General features: G+C 47.6%; 1 protein-coding gene across 1 annotated transcript in view; it reads right to left on the bottom strand.

The window, feature by feature from the left end:
• Positions 1-21,322, bottom strand: part of CPAP (centrosome assembly and centriole elongation protein) — a 39,206-nt gene extending 17,884 nt beyond the window's left edge. Inside the window, exons 1-11 of the mRNA XM_078616212.1 lie at positions 21,229-21,322; positions 15,932-16,217; positions 13,768-13,950; positions 12,504-12,603; positions 10,702-10,815; positions 8,468-8,618; positions 7,963-8,056; positions 6,174-7,779; positions 3,755-3,902; positions 3,099-3,264; positions 1,193-1,441 (exon numbers count right to left, since the gene is read on the bottom strand). Of these exons, the coding sequence (XP_078472338.1) occupies positions 1,193-1,441; positions 3,099-3,264; positions 3,755-3,902; positions 6,174-7,779; positions 7,963-8,056; positions 8,468-8,618; positions 10,702-10,815; positions 12,504-12,603; positions 13,768-13,950; positions 15,932-16,171 (3,051 nt within the window). The 5' untranslated portion in view covers positions 16,172-16,217; positions 21,229-21,322. The remainder of the gene's footprint in view (positions 1-1,192; positions 1,442-3,098; positions 3,265-3,754; positions 3,903-6,173; positions 7,780-7,962; positions 8,057-8,467; positions 8,619-10,701; positions 10,816-12,503; positions 12,604-13,767; positions 13,951-15,931; positions 16,218-21,228) is intronic.
• Positions 21,323-23,396: the final 2,074 nt, after the last annotated feature.

Raw genomic sequence — 23,396 nt, 5'->3', positions numbered from 1 at the left:
ACTGCAAGTATTGTGGTTAATGTAAGCATGATTCCTTGCAAAAGGTGTCAGTTTTGTTTCCAGAAAAAAGGAAAAAAACCCTATTAGTATATTTTGGTACTGGCAAAGGAGGTCCCATGATGTTTTATAAACAACATCCCATTGTTTTTCATCAAGGCAAAATGTATCCCATTTACAGCTTTCATTAATTTTGCTTTAATACTGAAACCAAAAAGAAAATATGACACGCTGAAATAATAAAATCTATGTTACCTCTCTCTCTCCTCCCTGTACCAGCGTGCACGGCACCCTCATGTTCACCTTCTGAAGCGCAACGCTCGTCACCGTGGCGTGCGTGATGACCACCACAGCCACGTGACTTTTCTTTCGTGTTGTGCCCGGTGCTTGTAGCGCCACAGCGCGTGGATTTGTAGCGTTTATTTTCATTTGTTTGCTGGTGACTGTGTATTTCGAATCGAAATCGCCTCCAGTGCTGTTGCTGCTGGCGGCAATAAAAGTTGTTTATAAGTAAAAAAGTCTCCTCTGACTCTCACCAGCTGACGCAGCTTGGCTAGGCCTCCCCAGTTTGGTTTCCGCGCCCTTCTGGGCTCCTAGGCTGGGAGCCTGGGACTTGAGAGACGAGGACTTTGGCTTCAGGGCGCCAGCCTTGGCCGCATCACTTGCAGGAAGGTGACCCGCCGCCACCTTAGTCGGAGCGCCATTCGCAGGATGAGCGGCGAGCTGTGGACCCATGTCCAACTTCTGGGTTCCCAGAACCTGGCAAGATATACAAGCGGCAGCGTTGAACGAATATCACGAAACGTCTTCTGTCCGTGATGATATGTGACACTGGTATAATTAGTAGCAATCTCAATTGATACACTTAGAAATTTGAGATCTTGGCATTTTTTGTAACCAGGTTGAGACTGCCAGATTTTCTGAACTTAACAAGTTGATTCCATCACGATAATGAGGACCTTAGCGGTGTCAACTCGGTGTCTATAGCCAGACCACTGAATGTTCCCCGAGACACTCAGCCTGTCCCTTCCGTTCCCCCCAACACTTCGGAGAACACCGTGCAATACTTACAAATTTTAGACGTAAGATTTGCTCTTGGTTTTGTTAAAACGCCGATACCACCCAACCTCATACACTGGAAAAAATTGGTTCTATCCTGATCGCTTGCCCAAAACGTCCCGCGTCCTAGTCTTGCCTGCGGAGCGACCGCCTCCCTGTCCGTCGCGGGTCCTCCCGCGGGGGCCCCGCCGTTGCGTCCAGCCACCCCGCGCCGCCGTACGGCCTGCAGACGCAGGCGCTCGGCGGTGCTGAGCTCGCGCCGCAGCTCGGCGTTGAGCCGCTCCGCCGCCTGCAGCTGCTCGCGCGAGCGCGCCTGCCCCGCCGCCCAGCGCGCCTCCCGTCGGCGCAGCTCGTCCTGCAGCTCGGCCAGCTGCTGGCGCAGGGTCTGGGCGGGCAGCAGGGAGGGGCGGCGGCGGCAGAGGGATAAATAGAGAGGATCAAGATAATCGTTTGCATTCACGTGGCGCTTAAGCGTCTCAGCAACTCAAAGCACCGTGTGTATGGGTGAGGGTGGTAGCGTGGTAATCCGATCTCCGACTCCCAGGAACAGGTCTGCAGGTTTGCAGAGCATTTTTTCGAGGACTTGGGGGAGGGGAATTCCCTCAGCCCAGACAACATCACCCCTTCTGAACGGTTGGCTGAGGTGCCATCTGTGGAGGAAGTAAGAGGGGCAATCCGAATTCTGAGACCATCTCCCAGGGAGGGTGGCATGTGTGCCGACTGCCCTACATGACATCATCACAACTGTCTGGACCAAAGGACGGGTTATGCAGGATTGGAAGGATGCCCTCAGTGTGCCGGGAAAGGTCCTGGAAAAGATTACTCAACATCGCCTTGCTCGGTACGCTGAGGAGAGGCTTGCGGAGCCCCAATGCGGTTTCAGGAAAGGGCGGTCTTGCACCGATGCCATATTTTCTGTCCGTCTGCTACAGCAGAGGTGTAGGGAATTCCAACAAGACCTACATCTCTGCTTTATTGACCTGGTCAAGGCCTATGATACCATCAGTAGGCCTGGGCTCTGGGTTGTTCTTGGTGCTTTCGGAGTCCCTGACCCTCTGCTCACGATCATTAAGGACCTTCATGATGGTGAGCGGGCCCGGGTAAAACTACGTGGCCGGGAGTCAGAGCCTTTCCCTGTACACCTTGGGGTGCGACAGGGATGTCCTCTGGCTTCCACATTATTTAACATCTATTTGACCACGTAGTTCGTGAAGCCTTCAATAGCTGTACCGGGGGAATTTCAATTTGGTACAGATATAATGGGAGGCTGATCTTGGGTTTAACCAGGCTGGATTGTGTGAGCTCACAAATCCTTGAAAGATCTGGGCAAAGTCCCATCGGTGAGCTCCTCCGGCAGGCAAGGCTGCATTGGCTGGGTCATGTAGCCCGCATGCCCAGCCTCTGCATGCCTAAACAGCTTTTGTTCGGCCGGATCGAGGGGGCTAAATGGGCGCAGCATGGGCTAGAGAAGAGATGGAGTGATGTGGTACAGGAGGACGTGGAGCTGAGTGGACTTGCCGATGACTCGTACCAGTGGAGGAGGCTCGTGAAGGACGCTACTGGGCAGTTGGAGGCAGTCGCCCTCCAACAACAACCGAGGGCGGAGGAGCGACGCTCACAACAACGAGCGGAGCGCCGGGTGGCTAAAGCACAGCAAGTTGGCACAGTAGGTGGCACAGGTGGTGCATCAGCCAGTCATCTCGGTCATCTCAGTCAGTCGACCAGTGGCACCTGGGTCTGCCCCGTGACCTCCTGCCAGCGGGCGTTCGACACTTCACGTGGCATCAAGGTGCACTTGGCCTGGCACAAGCGTGGTGGTGACGTCACCGCCGCTTAGTGGCGAATGGCAGTTGTTGTTGTTGTGGTTAACGTGTGTGTATGGGTGAGGGTGGTACATGGTTAGCGTGTGTGTATGGGTGAGAGTAGTAACGCGGTAGCGCGTGTGTGTATGTGGTAGTGTGGTAGCGCGTGTGTGTATGTGGTAGCGTGGTTAACGTGTGTGTATGTGGTAGCATGTTAACGGGAAGCAGGAGGCACGACACCTGTGCCTCGTTGCGCTGCTGTTTGTCGGGGATGGCTCGGGCGGCCGCCGCGTGCTTCTGGAAGACGCGCCGCTCACGCTGCAGCCGCTGCTGCCCCTCCAGCCGCTCAGCCTCGAGCTGGGCCACCCCCTCCGCCCTGTGCCTCTCGAACGCCTCCCTCTCCTTGCTGTGGGATAAACGCGGCTTGTTTAGGTGGTGTCAAGGTGGCTTGGGCTTCACGGGTAGTGGTTGCCATAGAGCCATAAAAGTAAATCGGAAAGGATTTTTTCTAAATTGAGGAGCTAGTGTGAGAGAATGAATCGCGGGATCTATATATTATATTGAAAACTATATATTTCATTTTACCAGGTAAGGCCTACTAAGCTATATAGCTCTCTTTCAGAAGCAACTTGGCCACAAATAATAGCTCAACAAAGTAGCTTATCATGTGGAAATTTATAGCAGCCAAATACTCTAAACACGTTTCTAAAATGTGCAGGGAAAACCCGGAGGACCCGGAGAAAAAATCCCCGCTACCACGGGGAGAGAGACACGCAAACTCCAGGCGCCAAGGTCGGGATAAAACCCACGACCTCCTGCACACCAGGCGAGGTAGTTAACATCTCGCCACGGCGGCGCCCCCATCTAGCGCGAGAGAGAAGTTTATGGGCGAGCACCGCAGGGTTTCCAGCGAGGCCTCGTGCTCGGCGCGTAGGCGGGCGAGGGCGGCGTTCTCGGTGCGGAAGCGTGCGATCTCCGCCTCCAGCTCGGCCAGTCGCTCCTGCAGCAGCCGCGACTGCCCCACGTCCGCCGCAGGAGCAACAGCTGCACCCCACAGAGGCGGGTTAACGTACGACGCATTCGCGGGAACACGTATGCCAACGCGAGCGCTCCGTGTGCGGTAACACCCATATTTACATCTCCCCCTTTTAAATCGTTTTGCAAATACGTCGTCGCTTTATGGATACCGCCACCTGAATTGCGTCGCCTCAGTCAACACTTATGTCGCTGACACAGCATCGTCCGTCCTTTCTCGTTATCCGTCGCCTCTCAGCCTTCGCCTCCACCACCACCTATCCTGTAAATCTCTTTGATTGACTTTGTTTCGATGTTCGTCGTCGCACCTTTTAGGAACGCATCCCCGACATAAACCGGGGCATTACCCTATAAGCACTCACTAATCGGCCGAAAACATCTTAATATATAGAGAACTGCAGAGCAACTGTTGGAGCTGGCTCACCGTCTGGCAGCATTCTAGCTTGTCTGTGGTTTCTCAAAAATTGTGAAATGCAATTTGTATTAATAACACTACAAATTTTCACAAATGTCCAATGACGATAATCAGACGAACAGATGAGAAGTTTTATTGTACGTGGAAAAGGATGGTGGTTTTTCAACATCTCAAGTGAGAATCACTGCAACTCTTTGCCATATTGTGTGTGCACTTTGTGTGCTGACTCGGCTACTTTGAAGCATTATTCGGCTGTGATGCAACCAATGCTGCTGAAATTATGCACTGCTAGAAGGCCGTGTGACTGATAGGACGTGGAAAAAAATACTTGCTTTTTTATGCAGAGAGATATGGGAAGTAGGTATATTGTCTACTTATTCATACGGTAATACAAGGTTCTGGGAGCAATTATATTTGAAATGCTTGAACAGGAGCGGCCTATTTTTCACAGGCTCCAAATGGTAATGGGCTACATTATATGAAGGTTACATTTTCTCTCACACTGATCATCACTGAAGAATAACGTGTTCACATGAAGATGGTAAAATAATGCTTGCAGATTTGCCAAGTGAATACAGATTTTGTATGAACTGAAAACCAATCTGAAAAACCTGCACCGAAGCAAAATTCTCGAGACCGGTTTCAACCTTGCGCACAAATCACAACGCTACGTCATTTAAGTCGAGGAACCAGCACGATCGCTTTCAGGGTTGTTAAAACGTCTGCACGTTCCAAAAGCCCTATCCCTATTTTTGGATTTTGCTGGCGATCCAGCAAAAATCTACAAATTTCGACATTTTGGAAATGTAACTGGCACTCAATCGTGATTTTCTAAGCTGCGGAGAACACGGTCTGCTCAGCGACTTTTGACAGCAGCCACCGTGGTGCCTGATTGGACTCCACAGATCCTGTTAATTCGAGTCACGTCTGAGCTGGCATGGGAAGCTATAACGGAGCTTGTGGTTGGTGGCTGGCAAGACATCGCTTTCCCAGTGTTAGTGCTCGCCACGTGCACACAAGAGGACATGTCCACTCGTAATAATGACACAATGACCCATTATACCAATAGCTTGTGGTGGATGTTATAACCACTCATAATAATGACACAATGACCCATTATACCAATAGCTTGTGGTGGATGTTATAACCACTAATAATAATTATACAATGACCCATTATACCAATAGCTTGTGGTGGATGCTATGTCTACTCGTAATAATTACACAATTACCCATTATACCAATAGCTTGTGGTGGATGTTATAACCACTCATAATAATTACACAATTACCCATTATATCAATAGCTGTGGTGGATGTTATAACCACTCATAATAACTACACAACTACCCATTACACCAATAGCTTGTGGTGAATGCTATGTCTACTCATAATAATGACACAATTACCCATGATACCAATAGCTTGTGGTGTAAGCCATTGGCTTACCATAGGCCGATTATATTTGTGCGATACTAGGCGTGCAAGAAACAGAGACCATAGTGCCTTTAGCAACCACTTTCAGACAATGCCTACCTCTAGTGCATGTTCACCATGATGATGAGAGGGGTTTCTGTTCGGGCATGTAAACAAATAAACCCAAACGCTCGCACACCACCTCGCATGCTGCTTGTGCACAGCACCAGCGATGCCGCCCCTGTCAGCTTCGTGGCTATAAACATCTGAAGGTTGGGATCGAACCTGGAGGATCCTAAAAAATATGCCTTGGATCAATCTGTCCCATTCCTTCAAGAAACTCTGTACCAAAGGTTGATGAAAACAATATCTCTTCTGGAGCAGTGAAATGAATTGCAAAACCAAACATTACCCCATTTCATATTTTTGAAACCATTTTTTAAACACTTACCGACGTCTTTCTTGGGCGGTTTAAGTGCCGGGAAAAGTTTTGCCACGAGTCCAGATGTTGGCGGTTCATTAGGAGACACCTTCCCATTGTGAAAGTCGCCCAAGTCTGTCCTGTCTACTGTCCTGCACTGCGCCACCTTACGCGTGACTGCTCGTTGCTCCGAGCCCTCCAGGCGCGCGTGATTTCTATCCTCCGCCATGTGGTTCTCCTCCACCAGAGTCCTTTCGTCTTCATCAACAGCATCATCGTCGTCGTTCCACGTGTGCTCATCTTCAAAACCATCAGGATCCTTGCAAGTGGTCGGTGGCTTTTCACAGTCGCCATCGTCATTGTCATCTAGATCGTCACGCTCCTCGACGCCGCTTAAAAAGCTAGAGACTTCAGAAGCATCGGAGCTTTCATCGCTCATCAGTTCCGCATCTTCAACCACTCCCGGGCGAGACGGCAAACAATTTGTGGCCCCCAGGGCCTCCGCCACGCCTCCTCCACCACCACGTTCATCGTCGCGCTGTCCGTCGCCTCCATCGACTCCTCTGACCTCACCGCCCCTGTCACCGCCAATCTCCGTGGGCTGCTGCCAAACGGACTTTAAAGCCGTAGCGTGTTTTGGGGCCTGAGCACTGGGTACCTCGCTCGCTCCGTCACTCTCCGGCATGACGGCCCTCTCCGACTCCTTGATTGGCGTCGACGACAGCCGACGCCAGTTTCCCCAGTTGTCCAGGTTCATCGGAGGCGGCAGCATCTGCGGCGGCGGCGCCCTCGTCGTGGTCAACGAGGCGTTGCTTGCAAACGAGAGGTCCTGCGCCGCTTGCTCCAGCAGCTCAAACTCCTGCAGTTCGTGATCGTCCACGGCTCGCTCACAGTCCCAGCGTTCCATCTTGCGCTGAAAGGATATCTCAAAAGAAGACTCGGCCACGCACGACACGGGCAGCTGGGCCCCCATGCACAGAACCTCGTGCCGCTGGCTCGGCGTTTGTGCGGCGAGTTGCGCTCGAGCGCTTTCGACATCCTGCCTCGTTTCATTCTGTGTCTGTGGATACGACTCCTTGATCGCAGGTGGCATTCGCAGGTTCTCTTCTCTGAGCTGCGAGCCAGACAATTTGGCGGAGGGCGGGTCATCGGGCAGGTCAAATGTGACCATTTTACGGGGTTGTGCGCTACTCTGCACACTCCTCGCAGCCTGCGTCGCCACCTCACTAGCCCTGCTCGCCGACCGTGCGATGGAGATCTCGGCGGGTGGACGGGTACTTGCGTACGAGCGTTCTACTCCACCGGACACCGATTTGGACCCGACGGAAGGCTTTGGCTTCTCGTTTCCCCTGCTCGCGTGCATTTGGCGATCCGGTTTCTGGACCTGCGGATGACTCCCTCTCGCCTTCTGCACCGGCGCTGTGCTCTTTAACGACATCTCTTGGGCAGCACCTCGTTGTGTTTTTGCAGGGACGATCGAGGTGCCATCCTCACCAACGCCCTTGGACATTCTAGCCGGGACTTCTTTTCCTCTATCAAAGCGAGCGATGCCTTGACCACGTTTCAAAAATGGTTTCCGTGCACGGCCGCCACCATCGCCACCTCCAGCATCTCCTCCAGCACCTGCAAAAGGCTTCTAAGTGGAAATAAAGTAATGACAAATTGTCAGAATAATGTTTCTGTGCACTGATGCCACAGCTTCTGCACTTCTTGAGCTACGGTTACGTGTAGATGCTTTATAAATCAAAATTGTATTGCATTGCAAAACTACACCAACAGAAACAAGTGTTACGTTAGAGACACGGGAAGCATTACACACCTCACATCCTCTTAGTCTCTCCTCCTCAGCCTTCATCTGCTCCTCCAGGAGTTGCTCAAATCTCCGAGCACCTTGAATGCCAGGTGTGATGGGTCTATAGATGAAAATGCACAAGGACAAATTTGTTGCGAACAAACCTCACAAGCTCCACGAAAAACACCGCGAGACCATTAGCCTAATTCTCATGTTAATAATCTTAAGGGATCCACCATGTATTTTCGGGTTACCACCACGCGGCTCTTCCACCGCTCTGCCACATCGGTTAGACGACAACAAACTCTGCGAGGATCAAGCCACCACCGCTGCGGACGACCAAGGCAGGGAAGACTCTCAAACCACGCGAGCGAGGCTCTCGTACGGCAACGGGTGCTGCATTGCATGTCTACACTGAGAAATATCCGGCTATATCTCGTTGAGCGGATTCGCTCAGGAATACGCACGCAGCCACGGAGATGGAGACAAGCGAGCGAAAAAACGCGCGGAAACGCAAGAGGCCCGGTCGTACCTGTCCTCCGGGTGGACGGGAAGCGGCGAACGTTGTCGGTGGTCCTCCAATTCGCTCTGCTCGCTCGGCCATTGCTCGGGGCTCGACGCGCCGCGCGGGGAGTACCTGGAGCGCTCGAGAGAGATGCTTTCGTCGTCTGGTACGCTTTCATCTGAGCCACATGGAGCCAGGGAAATAAAAAAAGAATGAAAACGTCATCGGCGCCGTCACTTTCATTTTTTAGCGCACATTTTTGCGTTCGACGCAGAGTAAATAACGAGCAACAAAAAAAGGGCCAACTTATAATGCAAGCTATTGATCAGACGATATATTATTTTTCTCACTTTAGAACTCCGTATTCTACCGTGTGCAGCTTAATTAGCGTGCGGCAGTGTTCTGATCAAAGGCTTTCGGTTTTGATTTAAAGCTTTCGTGACTGCAGGGATTCATATTCTTGGTTCTTTCGGTAAAGTCACGTAGAAGCGAAACAATAAAATAATAAAAATATAAAACAATAAAATTATCACGACGTTTCGACTGCAACACAAGCAGTCGAAACGTCGTGAGAATTTTATTGTTTATTATTTTTATTATTTTATTGTTTCCCTTCTACATGACTTTACCGAAAGAACCAAGAATATGCTTTTCGGTTTATTCATGGATTTTTTGGGGGGTAATATTTCCTCCTTACCCCGAATATCTGGCTAACTGGAGTCTGGCTGCCAAGTGTTTCACTGAAATCACCAAGAGTAACACCAACTGTGATAGGTAATGAGGAACATCTTTGCGATAATCTAGATTTGAAGTTTTCGTGACTGCAGGGATCCATACTCTTTGGTTCTTTCGGTAAAGTCACGTAGGTATAAAATAAAATAAAATCACGACGTTTCGGGCGCAACACAAGCGTCCGCCATCAGGTGGAACAACCACAGCAACCACTTCAGCAGTTGTTTCTTGCTATAACATTTTTGACATGCGTTTTCCTGGATTTTGTTGTTGTTATTCTGTCTCTCACTGTTCAAATAAACCTACCATTAAAATTATAGACTGATCATTTCTTTGTCAGTGGGCAAACGTACAAAATCAGCAGGGGATCAAATACTTTTTTCCCTCACTGTATAATCAATCACTATTCCAGTTAAAATTTCTCAAGAGCTGGGCGAGGCTACAGTAAGTGAAACGTCATTTTCTTTGGAACAGTCGTCATGTTGATTAAACTGAGACCATGAACCCGCTACATTTGTAACCTGAGTTTCATCGTTGGTCGCTGATAAGATTCTAATCCTGGCTCTCAGCCGTGGAAGTTCGCTGCTCTGACTCGGCCGTTATGACCTCCTAGAGAGGTGGTTCTTAACCTGGGGTGCACGCTGTACCCTCTGCGGATGCGAGATGCCCTTTCTGGGGGTGCGAGACACGGCCAAACTTTTTTTAGAACGTAAATAATCAAAACACAAATTAAGCACGGGCACGTAAGTAGAACTACTTTGTTTCATCAAACCTACGTATTTATTACCATATACAGGTAGTCCCCGACTTACGATCGTCCGACTTACAATATTTCGATCTTACGATGGCGATACGACAAAATTTCCATCAACAACCTAACATCGTTCAAGTGTGCAGACGACGGACAGAATCTTAGTGAGTACAGTACAATATGATACGTTACGATACGTTCAATGCATGTTAAAAGTTTTCATAGCAGATAGGATTGTTTCCAGAATAAACTTTCTATTAAATTGCAGTTCATATAGGTAGGCTAAGAATTTACCTTGTTTTTTTTTACTTTACATTTTACTGTGCAATACAGTATTGTAATTGATAAATACATACAGTACATAGTTTATACAGTACGGTACTGTAAATTGCTCTGTTTTGCTCAATTATCACCATTCTTTAAGACTCCTGGGTAGGCTAGGCCCTCTTCGACTTACGATTTTATCGACTTACGATGGGGTCGTCGTAACGCATCTCCATCGTAAGTAGAGGACTACCTGTAAATGTTTAAACGACTGATAACCAAAGGTGTGCAAGGCTGCAGTATAGGTTAAGAACCACTGTCCTAGAGCCACTAGCACGGATGTCTCACGTAACCAACGAGAGAAACACTCCTCACTTGACAAAACTCACCCTGCGCCCTCCGAGATATCTTTGAGACGTGTTGTTAAAGGAACTCTAGAAAAGGACCCCGATGATAACCCAGTGACGGCGCTGACAAGTCGGCTGCGACAGGCGCGCAGCATCCTGCAACTCACCTTCACCAGGAGAGCTGGGTTTATGGGCCTTCGCATGAACATCAGGCTGCTCGCGCCTCCCCATGCTCCCAAAGTGTTCCATTGGTGGAGGCTGTGATAGCTTCTTGGCAGCTCCTGTGTTGTTATCGAAATACAGAAAGCTGAATCTCGAACGTACACTTTAAAGCGACACGCACGATACAACAGAAATTACTGTACGGTTGTAGTGGGAAGTGAAACAGTGACTCCTTTGAAACTGCCCTGAAGAGGTGATGCCTGCTGATGTGAAGTCTATTGGTGCTTTTGCCAGCACAACAAATGTAAAAAAAGCAAGTCTGGACTGTGGCCGACGTCAAAAATAAACATCTCATACAGGACCCTGCCGTCGAACCTCCCGGTTTCAGCCTTCCACGGCGACAACGGTCGACCATCAACCCAATCAGGACCGGGCATGGCCAATGTGACCACCCGGTGCACAAATGGCGCGTCAAAGATTCGGCGGCCTGCGAGTAGTGCGGCTACGAATCCCAAACCATCGACCGCATCATAAACAGCCCACCACTGCTGCCGCCTTCACTCCTTTAAAGGAGGAACGGACGAGATCCACTCTGCGTCTGAACAGACGTTTGAGTGGATAACAAATCTAAAATTACATCTCTAAGCTGATATTAATCCATACAAAAGAAGATTTGGGAGAGCAGCAAGGCTCGCAAATGTGATTCTCGAACCCGAAGGTCAACGAAGTGCTAAAGTTATCGCCGTCCTTTCTGATAAAATGAGCACAGCTGAGGGAGGCCGCACTATTCGGTCAAAGAACGACAAGAGCGGTTGTCGTCTTTAAGTGCATTAGTCACACCACCTGACAACCCACCCTGAAAAAAGAGAATTACTTAATCAGAATCTCTATTTATAGTGGAGGAATCTGATGAGCTATAAAGCTCTTTTTTTTTACAGATGTCCAGTAGGGGCGGGTTAGAAAGTTACAACAATACAAAAACACGATAGGAGTTCTAGATTTGAAGCTTTCGTGACTGCAAGGATTCATACTCTTAGGTTTTATCGGTAAAGTCACGTAGATAAAAATAAATAATAAAAATTACAATAGAATTAATAATAGAAATAAAATAATAAATCACGACGTTTCGGAGGCAACACAAGTCTCAAGTGAGGCAAAATTCCAAGAGACAAGCTCTTAAATACAAGTTAAGGGGGGAGGAGGGGCTTATCTGAATGTGGTAGCCAATGAATGGAACGTGTTGCGGGGGTGGGCGGGGCTAAAAGAGAACAATAGGTGCACATGTTGTTGTTTTACCCGGTGTTGGTTGACAATCCAAATACAAAAAGGAGAGTACTGTTAAACGCTGGGGATGTCAACACTCGGTAAAGTAGAATAGTACCTGTCAAATAAGATGGTCCAAATATGTGCAGTTAAAACTTTTTTTTTTGTATGGTTAATAACATCTTTCCAATGATTACTCAGCTTGTACCCATAATCACGGTTGAGTGCAAAGTATAGGGAAGGTAAGATCCCAGAATCTCCAACAGAGATGAGCACTTTGCTACATTCATTTGGCCATGGGGCCACCTGTTTACACAGGGACTGCACACGCGAAAAATGCTAGAGGTGTTAAGAGATGAAGATTTTTTAATATATTATTATTCTTGAACCCAAAGAACAGGAGTCAGAGTGGATATATTCTGCATGTGCACAAAATCCTCAGTCCAGCCACAAACTCCGAATTCGAACCACAACCTCTAATTCTCCCCCGAATGGTAGGGATAACGGTCGGTAGCAGTGGGGGGAAGATTGTATTTATGTTTACCTCTGTGGAGCCATGGTCCAGAAACCAAGTTGAGGACAGACATCTTCTCCTGCTGTAGCCGCTGCATCTGCTGCTGTTGGTGAGCCTGCCAAGCCTGCAGCTGTATGAGCACACGGTACAGCAGTCAACATATGCAATTTCCCAATTGCTATGTTGAGTCGTTCAAGGCCATCAGTTAGACTGATGGCCTTAATCTAAGTTGTCTTGTGGTTGTTGTTGTTTGACTTGCATCCCACTGGAATTTTTGCACACAGTGTTGGTGTACGGTGCTTTTTCTGCAATATTTTGCTGTCTTTTCTTGGATTTTCTGTTTGCACATAGTCACTTTAAGATGTTTTCTTGTTCATGTTTTTTGTTTGTTGCGGTTGCACCCGATTCAAGAGCCGAATGGCTCACAGGGCTATACCTAATAAATGAAACTTGAAACAAAAAAATCGATAACTTAACATAAAATTAAAAATGTCATCCCGCTGATGCCGACTAGGTCAAATTAGTTGGAAGGGAAGTGATTTCTGCCATCATTGGTGTGCCTAGGGTGTGACCGTTACGTCTGCATGTGAGTACAGCGATACTTTGACTTTCGTCGACTTGACTTTCGTCGCTTCGCTCTTTCGGCCGTTTTCAATTATAACAACATTTAAAATTTCGTCCACGCGTCTTTCCTCTCTCGTCCGATTTCATCCCCAAACCTTCCACGACGTTCGCGCCACGCGCCATTTTTTCGTTCAGACTTTGAATAGAAGTCGTTCAGTGAGCATCTCTTATATTTGTGTTTATTTATCTATTATTAATGCTGTACTTATTTCTGTGATTATACTGTTAACAATTCATAGTTATTGTCGTGATAACAGCATAATACTACAGTGTTCACAGTTATTTTGTGATTATAAAACACGTGTACAGTATTCATACTGTGCTTATTTTTGTGATTATATTCACTGTAGTTATTTGCATGCACGTTTTTCGTTGGCCAAAATAAATTTGCAAGCTAAAGGCTCTGCTTTGACATTCGTGCATTTTTGACATTCGTCCATGCTCTGGTCCCTAAGCAGACGAAAGTGCAAGGTATTCCTGTAACTTGGTTCAATCGCAAGTGGTTTTGTAGATTGGACCCTGGCTCAGTGCCGACACAAGCACTTTCCACGTACCACTGAGATAATTAGCCATGTGAGCAAATTTGCATTTTGACAGCTAATCAACAGCAAGTTGATGGTGCAATGTAAGTAAACGGTACGTGGGTCAGGGGTAAAATGTCTCAGTGCACCTGCAGCAACTGCTGCTCCAGCACGGTCCCTCGACCCGTAGAGCTGAGAGCGACGGGGTCAAAGTGCGTAGTTCCCAGCATGCCCGGGGAGAACGGTGGCAGCAGCTGCATCTGTCGTGGGTCCTTTCCCGCCGCGACACGCTCGTCTGCCGCCAGGCGGGCGGGCCGCGGGTAACCTTCATCCTGCACGCAAAGGTACAACACACGTGTTGATTCTCCACCTCAGTATTGTGAGCTGCCTCTTAGCAGAACTACTAATTGCATGCAATGTAGCAAGAAACGGATTGCACTGGGGTCCCACTGCCCTGCTGTTGGTGCATTGGTCTGCATAGAGCTCATCTGTCTTGAGGTTTCTAGTTCGTACTTCACCCAGGGTCCCACACTCCGAACCCAGAGACCCCTTAATCGTCACTTTAAAAAAACGACAAAAGCATTGATGTGGTGCATCTCACAAGGACCAGAGGGATGGGGTTAGAATTTGGGAGATTAAATAACATTTAATATTATAGCAGTATTGGTCTCTGTATGTATATATCCATATACCCAGTGACTGCTTATGCTGCAGCCGCTAGCCTAGAAGTGGAGCCCAGGTTGGGTGCAACTCTGCAGTCTATGTTTTGATAAAATGGAGAGGAGGTAGTGGATTTGGTATCATGCCAAACTTACGAGTAGAGGTGGTTTGTTTGATTACTGAGTTTTTGAGCCAGTTGGTCCAGCGTTGGGCAAAGGCAGAGCCCACTTTTCACCCCTTGTTCTGGTTGTCGATCCCCGCACCTCCGATTAGCACGGCTGTCTACGTACGGTGCAAAAGAAGTTCAACCAGGGCACAGACTAGATATTTTCTGACTTATCGCATTAACAATGAACCTACAACACAAGCGACTGTCATCAGGTAGAACTAAATTTGAGAGCGAGACAAAACACGGAGACACACAGACAGACACGCAAGAAGAGACACAGACACAGAGACACACAACATAGACACACAGAGTGTGTCTATGTGTGTCTCTCTCTCTGTGTGTCTCTGTATTGTCTCTCTCTGTGTGTCTATGTTGTGTGTCTCTCTCTGTGTGTCTCTGTATTGTCTCTCTCTGTGTCTATGTTGTGTGTCTCTCTCTCTGTGTGTCTGTGTTGTCTCTCTCTGTGTCTATGTTGTGTGTCTCTCTCTGTGTGTCTGTGTTGTCTCTCTCTGCTTGTGTGCCTGTCTGTGTCTCTCTCTGTGTGTCTCTCTGTGTGTCTCTGTGTTGTCTCTCTTTGCTTGCGTCTCTCTCTGTGTGTCTCCGTGTCTGTGTTTTGTCTCTCTCTCAAATTGAGTTCTACCTGATGACAGTTGCTTGTGTTGCAATCGAAATATCGTATTCTATTATTTAAATTATTTTCTTTCTACGTGACTTAACCGAAAGAACCAAAGAGTAATTTCTGCAGTCACGAAAGCTTCAAATCAAGAATGAACCTACACTTAGATTGAAACAGAGCTATACACGAAGCAGAATCTTACAAAACGCACCAAGTAACTGCCCGGCAACGAGGTACACACACACACCACTCCCGGGGCCCTCCTCCCTGTCCAAGCCACTATTAAAAATAATAATGCCATCTTGTGACGTGCCTCAAGAGTATTCACTCTCATAGACGGAGAACAACTCAGAGGTGCATGGAGGAACCACAAACAAGCACGAAGGCAGCCACAAAATGGGCCTGTGCCAACAACTGCCCAAGCTCTGTGCTCCTCTATATATTAAGGTGTTATAGGGCAATTAATAAGTGTTTACATGTGGGAGGAAACCAGAGCAGCCGGAGAAAAGGCACGCATGCGATTGGGAAACACTCCATCCCATACAGAGGGAACAGTTGGAGTCCACATTTATGCTGCACCGCATTCTCCTTGCGTGCCAGGGTATGGCACCTCCTCAAGGCCCACGGGAAGGGAGTTTTACGACATTTGTGCGAACCACCAAACCCGCGCTGCCTCAACAGTGCTCGATTACAGACCAATACCAATACCCGCCATTCGCCACTAAGTGACGGTGACGTCACCACGGCACCTCTGCCAGGCCAGGTGCACTTTGATTACAGACCACGTGAGTAGCTACCACCGCCCGGCTAACCCAACCTTACAGTCACAGTGATCAACAGGTGTGCGCCACCACAGGAACACACTCACCTGTTGTGACATATCCCCGTACACCTGCGCTGTCGAGTCGAGGCTGCCCACGAGCATCGGTCGCAGGGGTTGAAAAAACTCGGGGCCATCGGGATGAGCGGGACTGGAACTCATCCGCCTCTCTTGCCGAGACCCAGCGAAGCGCGCCGGTGGAAGTGGCTCGTCGAGCAGCACGCCGGCCCGCGCCGTGTCCACCACCTCCCAGCGCAGGAACGCCGCGCGCTCCACTTCGCCCGACATGGCCGCTGTTCTCGGGGCAGTCGGCACCAAACGCGGTTTTGTGGCGCTGTGGGCGACGGAGCATTCACTCGGTTATTGGTGCTTTTTAAACGTTATTGTCAAGTGCAGAACACGTACTCCCACTTTCTCCTATGTGTCTTGCAAGTGTGTAAGAGTTGGCCAAAAACCACTCCAGTTTCCTCTCGTTGAGGCCCTTCCGCCAGCAGTGGTTTGAGCAAGAGATTTCCCGGCTGCACCTTTACCCTTGTTTTTTCCACGTGGGTAGATTATCAAGCGATGAAGAAGAACACCAATTTTGGTCCAAGTGTTGCTGTTCAAACCGATCATTAATTCCTGATGTTCATCAGAAGCATTCCCAAAAAGCCGAGTCAAGTGTCGTGCGGCAACAGAGCGATGTTCCTTGGTGTTGCGCGACTTCCGAGCACATGTTGGAAGGCAGGGGTTATCGAACCAAATGACTACAGCGTCGTCAATGATTGGGGTCGTTGGCCAGGTCACATCAGCCACACCTTGTGTGCACTTGATGCTATCACACGGACAGATGACAACACAACGTATAAGATGATGTTGGCAAGCCACGGGGATGGCGGAATGATGACACTTCCAGCAAACTTGGAGTGTCAGTCTTCACAACAGAGTTAAGCAGGGAGCCAAACTTAATCTCAAGATCGTTTTCTTCCGGTAATTTAAACACTACGGATAAAATAAAAGTATCTTTACACACAAGACGATGGGCAACATTCAAAACACTTTAGTTCAGAGGAATGTGCACACGAAAAAGACACATAATAAACGTATAAACATAACGCAGCTTTAAATAGGTTCAAATAACTAAGAGAAAAATATAGAAAAGCACACAATTGCATTTTACAATGTGGGAAATCAAGAGATGTATCGCATCAGCAATCCATCACTGTTATTACTCGAATAATTATCTGACGATACCCTCCAGCGTCCAGTGGTGCAAAAGCACAAATAACAAAAAGTTATTCAAGAACACTGCCTTCAGCCCATGTACCATGAAGAAGGCCCATTGCTCGAAACGTTGCCGATTATATATTTGCTTTACCTTTAAAGCCACAGTGTTATTTGACGAACGTGTTGGGATTTGCCCTCATAACGGAAGTACCTTCACAATCATTACCACCACCATCGTAAACAATCATTACCACCAATACCATCATAAATTTAACGCTTGCCGCCTGCTGCCACCTTTTCGATCACTCTTTGCTAACTACACACACAAGTTCGATGAGAGCGGGAGGAAAGGTCACACGGATAATACTGGTAGGAACCTCCAGGTTACATCAGCCCACAGGGGTTATTGTGTCCGTCCGTCGTGCAGGGAGGGGCTTGGTGGGGAGTGGGAGGGGTGGGGCTGGGTGGGGAGGGTGGGGCTGGGTGGGAGGGGTGGGGCTGGGTGGGGAGGGGCTGGTCACCCCGTGGTGCCCTTATAAAACTCAACGTTTAACCTACTCACGCCGGCTTGTGCCCGCCCTCACAGTCGGGCATATTGTTTGCGGAATGCACCACGCCGCCGTTGACCCTGACCATTGACCGAGCAACCCAACGTTCCTACCAGCTCCCTCCGCAGGAATGTGTTAGGAGTTTCCATTTGCATTGAATCGATGGTCTGCGAATAATGATTTGGTTCAACACGTATGCTTTCGCAACCAATATTACGCATAAAGATGTTGTGGGCTACGCGCTCTAACCCCCCAAAAAACCCTTTATTATGAATATATTTATTTACTAACCACATTTGCCGAGCACCGGCACCATCAACTTTCTGACCCGCCCCTACTCGACATCTGTGAAAAGAGCTTCATAGCTCATCGGATTCCTCCAGGATAAATAACGATTCTGATTCCGTGAAGGACCAAGGGGAATTCCGAAGTCGATCTTCACATTGAAGAGAGCGGTGAGACTCAGTGTGGCGAGTGGGGAGCGGTGGTGCAGCGGTTAGCGCGCTCCACTACGAACCCGGCGATCCGGGTTCAATTCCCGCTGACGGCCAACACCAGTGACGATTATCTGAACCGGTCCTAGGCCTCCTCAAGGTTGACTAAGCCTCAAATGAGAACATGTTGCTGTGTGTAAACATCGCTACGAGAGAGACAAAGGCGGTCGGGCGTGGTGCTGGCCCACACACCCCCTCGTGTGCCGTGCCGGCCTTCATAGGTGCTGCTCGCTAGCAGCACTTGCCCCTACAGTCTGTTACAGGCTACACGGGGGATCTTTGTCTTTGTTGAGTGGGTGGGCGAGTTTGGTGTCGTGAACCTGCAGTCAGCCCCCCTTGGTGACACCGCAGGCATCGACGAGAAGAATCAAGGGGGTCAAGTTCACGGCAAATCGTAACCAAGAGAGCAGCGACGGTGACCGACTGGGACTGAGCACGTGAGTGCTGGATCATCAATCAACCCGTTGGATATAAACGACGTTCCAGGCAACCGACCAAATTCCTTCCAACGACACAAGAAATGCGTGTGAATTTGGTCATTGCCCGAAACACACGTGTGTTTGACACACTGCACACGTATGTTGTTGAGTTGTTGTTGTTGTTTGTGTACCGTAGCCAACGCAGAATCACAACAACAAAAACAACAGCAATTGCTAGAAATCAGCTGGGATTTTGTCTGGTGATAGGTGCCGGCCCGCTTGTGTGTAAGCGTGAAGTGTGTTAGGAGCATGTGTTAGTGTGTTAGTAGCATGTGTTAGTAGCATGTGTTAGTGTGTTAGTAGCATGTGTCCCTGTACTAATGTGTTAGTGTGATTGTGTGTAATGTGTCAGTAACGTGTTGGTGTTTTAGTAGTGTGTTCGTGTGCAGTGTGTCAATAACGTGCGTGTGTGTAGTTTGTAAGTAACTGTGTGTATTAGTAGTTTGTAAGTAACTGTGTGTAAATGTGTCAGTGTGCAATTGTATAGTGTAACAATGTGTGTCAGTCATGTGTGTGTGTAGTACAGTAATGTGTTAGTAGTGTTAGTAATGTGTTAGTGTGTACTGTAGTGTGTTAACGTGTGCAGTGTGTCCGTCTGTAATGTGTCGTGTTCATAGTAGTGTGTTAGTAGTGGTGTGTTATTAGTATGTTGTTAGTAGTGTAGTGTGTTGTTAGTGTGTTAGTGGTGGTGTGTTAGTGTTGTTAGTAGTAGTGTGTTGTTAGTGTGTTATGAGTAGTGTGTTAGTAGTGGTGTGTTGTTATGAGTGGTGTGTTGTTAGTAGTGGTGTGTTGTTAGTAGTGTAGTGTGTTGTTAGTGTGTTATGAGTGGTGTGTTGTTAGTAGTGTGTTGTAGGTAGTGTATTAGTAGTGTAGTGAGTGGTATGAGTGGTGTGTTGTTAGTGTATTAGTAGTGTGTTAGTGTGTTATGAGTGGTGTGTTAGTAGTGGTGTGTTAGTGGTGTGTTATTAGTAGTTTGTTAATGAGTGGTGTATTAGTAGTGTAGTGTGTTATGAGTGTAGTGTTAGTAGTGTGTTGTTAGTGTATTAGTAGTGTGTTAGTAGTTGTGTATTAGTAGTAGTGTGTTAGTAGTTGTGTATTAGTGGTGTATGACTAGTGTAGTGTGTTAGTGTGTTGTTAGTGGTGTATTAGTAGTGTGTTAGTAGTGGTGTGTTAGTAGTGGTGTGTTAGTAGTGGTGTGTTAGTAGTGGTGTGTTAGTGGTGTATTAGTGGTGTAGTGTGTTAGTAGTGTAGTGTGTTAATGGTGTATGAGTGGTGGTGTTGTTGTGAGTAGTGTGTTAGTAGTAGTGTATTAGTAGTAGTAGTGTATTAGTGGTGTGTTATGAGTGGTGTGTTAGTAGTGGTGCATTGTTAGTGTATTAGTAGTAGTGTGTTAGTGGTGTATGAGTGGTGTAGTGTTAGTAGTGTAGTGTATTAGTGGTGTATGAGTGGTGTGTTAGTGTATTAGTGGTGTAGTGTTAGTAGTAGTGTATTAGTGGTGTGTTAGTAGTAGTAGTGTGTTAGTAGTGTATGAGTGGTGTGTTGTTAGTGTGTTAGTAGTAGTGTATTAGTAGTGTAGTGTGTTAGTAGTAGTGTGTTAGTAGTGTATGAGTGGTGTGTTGTTAGTGTGTTAGTAGTAGTGTATTAGTAGTGTAGTGTGTTAGTAGTAGTGTGTTAGTAGTGTTAGTAGTAGTGTATGAGTGGTGTATGAGTAGTGTAGTAGTAGTGTAGTAGTAGTGTAGTAGTAGTGTATTAGTGGTGTATGAGTGGTGTATGAGTAGTGTATGAGTGAGTAGTGTATGAGTAGTGTATTATTAGTAGTGTTATGAGTGGTGTGTTAGTGTTGAGTGGTGTGTTGTTAGTGTGTTAGTGGTGTATGAGTAGTGTGTTAGTAGTAGTGTATTAGTAGTGTATTAGTGGTGTATTAGTGGTGTGTAGTTAGTGTATTAGTAGTGTAGTATATTAGTAGTAGTAGTGTATTAGTGGTGTGTTGTTAGTGTATTAGTGGTGTATTAGGGTGTATGAGTAGTGTGTTGTTAGTGTATGAGTGGTGTATGAGTAGTGTATTGTTAGTGTACTAGTGGTGTGGTAGTGTTAGTAGTGGTGTATTAGTTGTGTATTGTTAGTGTATTAGTGGTGTGTTAGTGTATTAGTAGTAGTAGTGTATGAGTGGTGTATGAGTAGTGTATTGTTAGTGTACTAGTGGTGTGGTAGTGTTAGTAGTAGTGTATTAGTGGTGTATTGTTAGTGTATTAGTGGTGTGTTAGTGTATTAGTAGTAGTAGTGTATTAGTGGTGTTTGAGTGGTGTATGAGTAGTGTGTTAGTAGTAGTGTATTGTTAGTGTACTGGTGTAGTAGTGTGTTAGTAGTAGTGGTGTATGAGTGGTGTATTGTTAGTGTATTAGTGGTGTATGAGTAGTGTGTTAGTAGTAGTGTATTAGTGGTGTGTTAGTGTATTAGTAGTGTGTTAGTAGTAGTGTATTGTTAGTGTACTAGTGTAGTAGTGTGTTAGTAGTAGTGGTGTATTGTTAGTGTATTAGTGGTGTATGAGTAGTGTGTTAGTAGTAGTGTATTAGTGGTGTGTTAGTGGTGTATGAGTGGTGGTGTTGTTGTGTTCGTACCTCGCGTCCGCCACCCAGCTACGAAGATGCCGCCTTTCGCTCCCGCCGCGTGACGTCACCGCGGACCGCCTCCCGCCGCGTGACGTCACCGCGGACCGCCTTCCGCCGCGTGACGTCACCGCGGACCGCCACCCGCCGCATGACGTCACCGCGCACCGCCTCCCGCCGCATGACGTCTTGCGCACCGCCTCCCGCCGCGTGACGTCACCACGCATCGTCTCCCCGCCGCGTGACGTCACCGCGCACCGCCTCCCGCCGCGTGACGTCATTGCGCACCACCGGGCGCCGAGCGGCGTCGCCCCGCCCCTGTACCGCGTGACGTCACCACGCACCGGCGCTTGAGACAAAGGTCCCCCGTGTAGCCTGTGACAGACTGTTGGGGCAAGTGCACCTGGCCTGGCACACGAGGGGAGTGGGTGGCCAGCAACCACGCCCGGCCGCCTTTGTCTCCCGCACCGGGTACCCGTTTGAGGCTGAGTCGACCTAGGGGTTGAACAGTCACGGGTGTTGGTGGCCGTGATCTTGGGCCGCGAGGTTCGCAGCGCTTCCCGTGAGCTTCAACAAAGGGGCCGTCCATAAATGACGTCACGCACCTAGGGGGAGGGGGCGGTCAGACATTTGTGACGAGGGGGGGGGGAGAAATGTGACGTCACATCAAAATGCTCAACTTTAAATAAATATAGACAACACGTTCTACTTAATTAAAAAGACTTTTTAATAAATGTTTTCTCCTACAACATCAGAGTGCAGCGCCACATTAAGTACGCACTACAATGACAATAGTTTAAAGCGATTTGAAGCATGTTTTATTTTTTTTTGGGGGGGGGGGGGGCAGAGCTTTGTGACGTCAAATTTGAGGGGGATCTTCGAACTTTTTGTGACGCCGTGCAACGAAGGGAGGGGAGGTCAAAAAACGTCAAAAATCGCGTGACGTCATTTATGGACGGCCCCTGAGGCTGCGTTGACTGGGTCACGTAGCCCGCACCGCTCAAGACCACCGCGTGGCCAAGCAACGGCGGTCGGCAAACCAAGATAACAACAAGAGGATAACAAAACAAATATCGAATTCGGTAAAAAAAAAAATCCGCAGCAGCAGCAAACTCAATAATACTCTTAGGTTTTTTTCTGTAAAGGCACGTAGGGAAAAAAAAGTAAATAATAAAATAATAGAAATAATAGAAATAAAATAATTATTAGTAAATACTAAAATAATATACATAATAATGGCAATAACATAAAAAATATATTCTATTATTTATATTATTTTTTTATAATAAAATAATATTATTTTATTATAAGAAAATAATATAAATAATAATAGAAATAAAATACTTATTATCTATTATTATTTTATTATTTTATTATTTACTTATTATTTTTACCTACGTGACTTTACCGAAAAAACCAAAGCGTATGAATGCTTGCAGTCACGAAAGCTTCAACTCTAGAAGCAAACTCAATGTTTCGAAGAGCCGCGATGGACTGCGGTGAATACGAGACGGGCGCGTCCTTTTGATCGATAAACGTCACGAAGCAGTCCTTTAAAGAGCCTCAGGTTGCTGACCATTTGGGGGCCGTCCATAAATGACGTCACGCGATTTTGGATGATTTTTGACTCCCCCCCCCCCCCTCGTCACACGGCGTCACAAAAAGTCAGACCCCCCCCTGAAATATGACGTCACAAAGCTCTGCCCCCCCCCCCCCCAAAAAAAATAAAACATGCTTCAAATCGCTTTAAACTATTGTCATTGTAGTGCGTATTTAATGTGGCGCTGCACTCTGATGTTATAGGATACATTTTTATATTAAAAGTCAATTTAATTAAGTAGAACGTGTTGTCTATATTTATTTAAAGTTGCGCATTTTGATGTGACGTCACATTTCTCCCCCCCCCCCTCGTCACACATCGTTACAAATGTCTGACCCGCCCCCTCCCAGGTGCGTGACGTCATTTATGGACGGCCCCCAAGTCAACCCATGGCACCTAGGTCAGTCATGTGACCTGCCAACGAGCCTTCCACTGATAACTTTAATCTAAATTGTCTCATGGTTGTTGTTGTTGTTTGACTTGCATCCCACTGGGATTTTGTCACACAACGTTGATGTACGGTGCTTTCTCTGGAAGACTTTGCTGTTTTTTCCTGGATTTTTCTGTTGCGCGTAAGTCA

This window comes from Lampetra planeri, chromosome 50 (assembly GCF_965212315.1).
Source record: "Lampetra planeri chromosome 50, kcLamPlan1.2.h2, whole genome shotgun sequence".
NCBI lineage: Eukaryota > Metazoa > Chordata > Hyperoartia > Petromyzontiformes > Petromyzontidae > Lampetra > Lampetra planeri.
The sequence above is the reverse complement of the archived record's forward strand: the minus strand, read 5'-3'. Positions and strand labels throughout refer to the sequence as shown.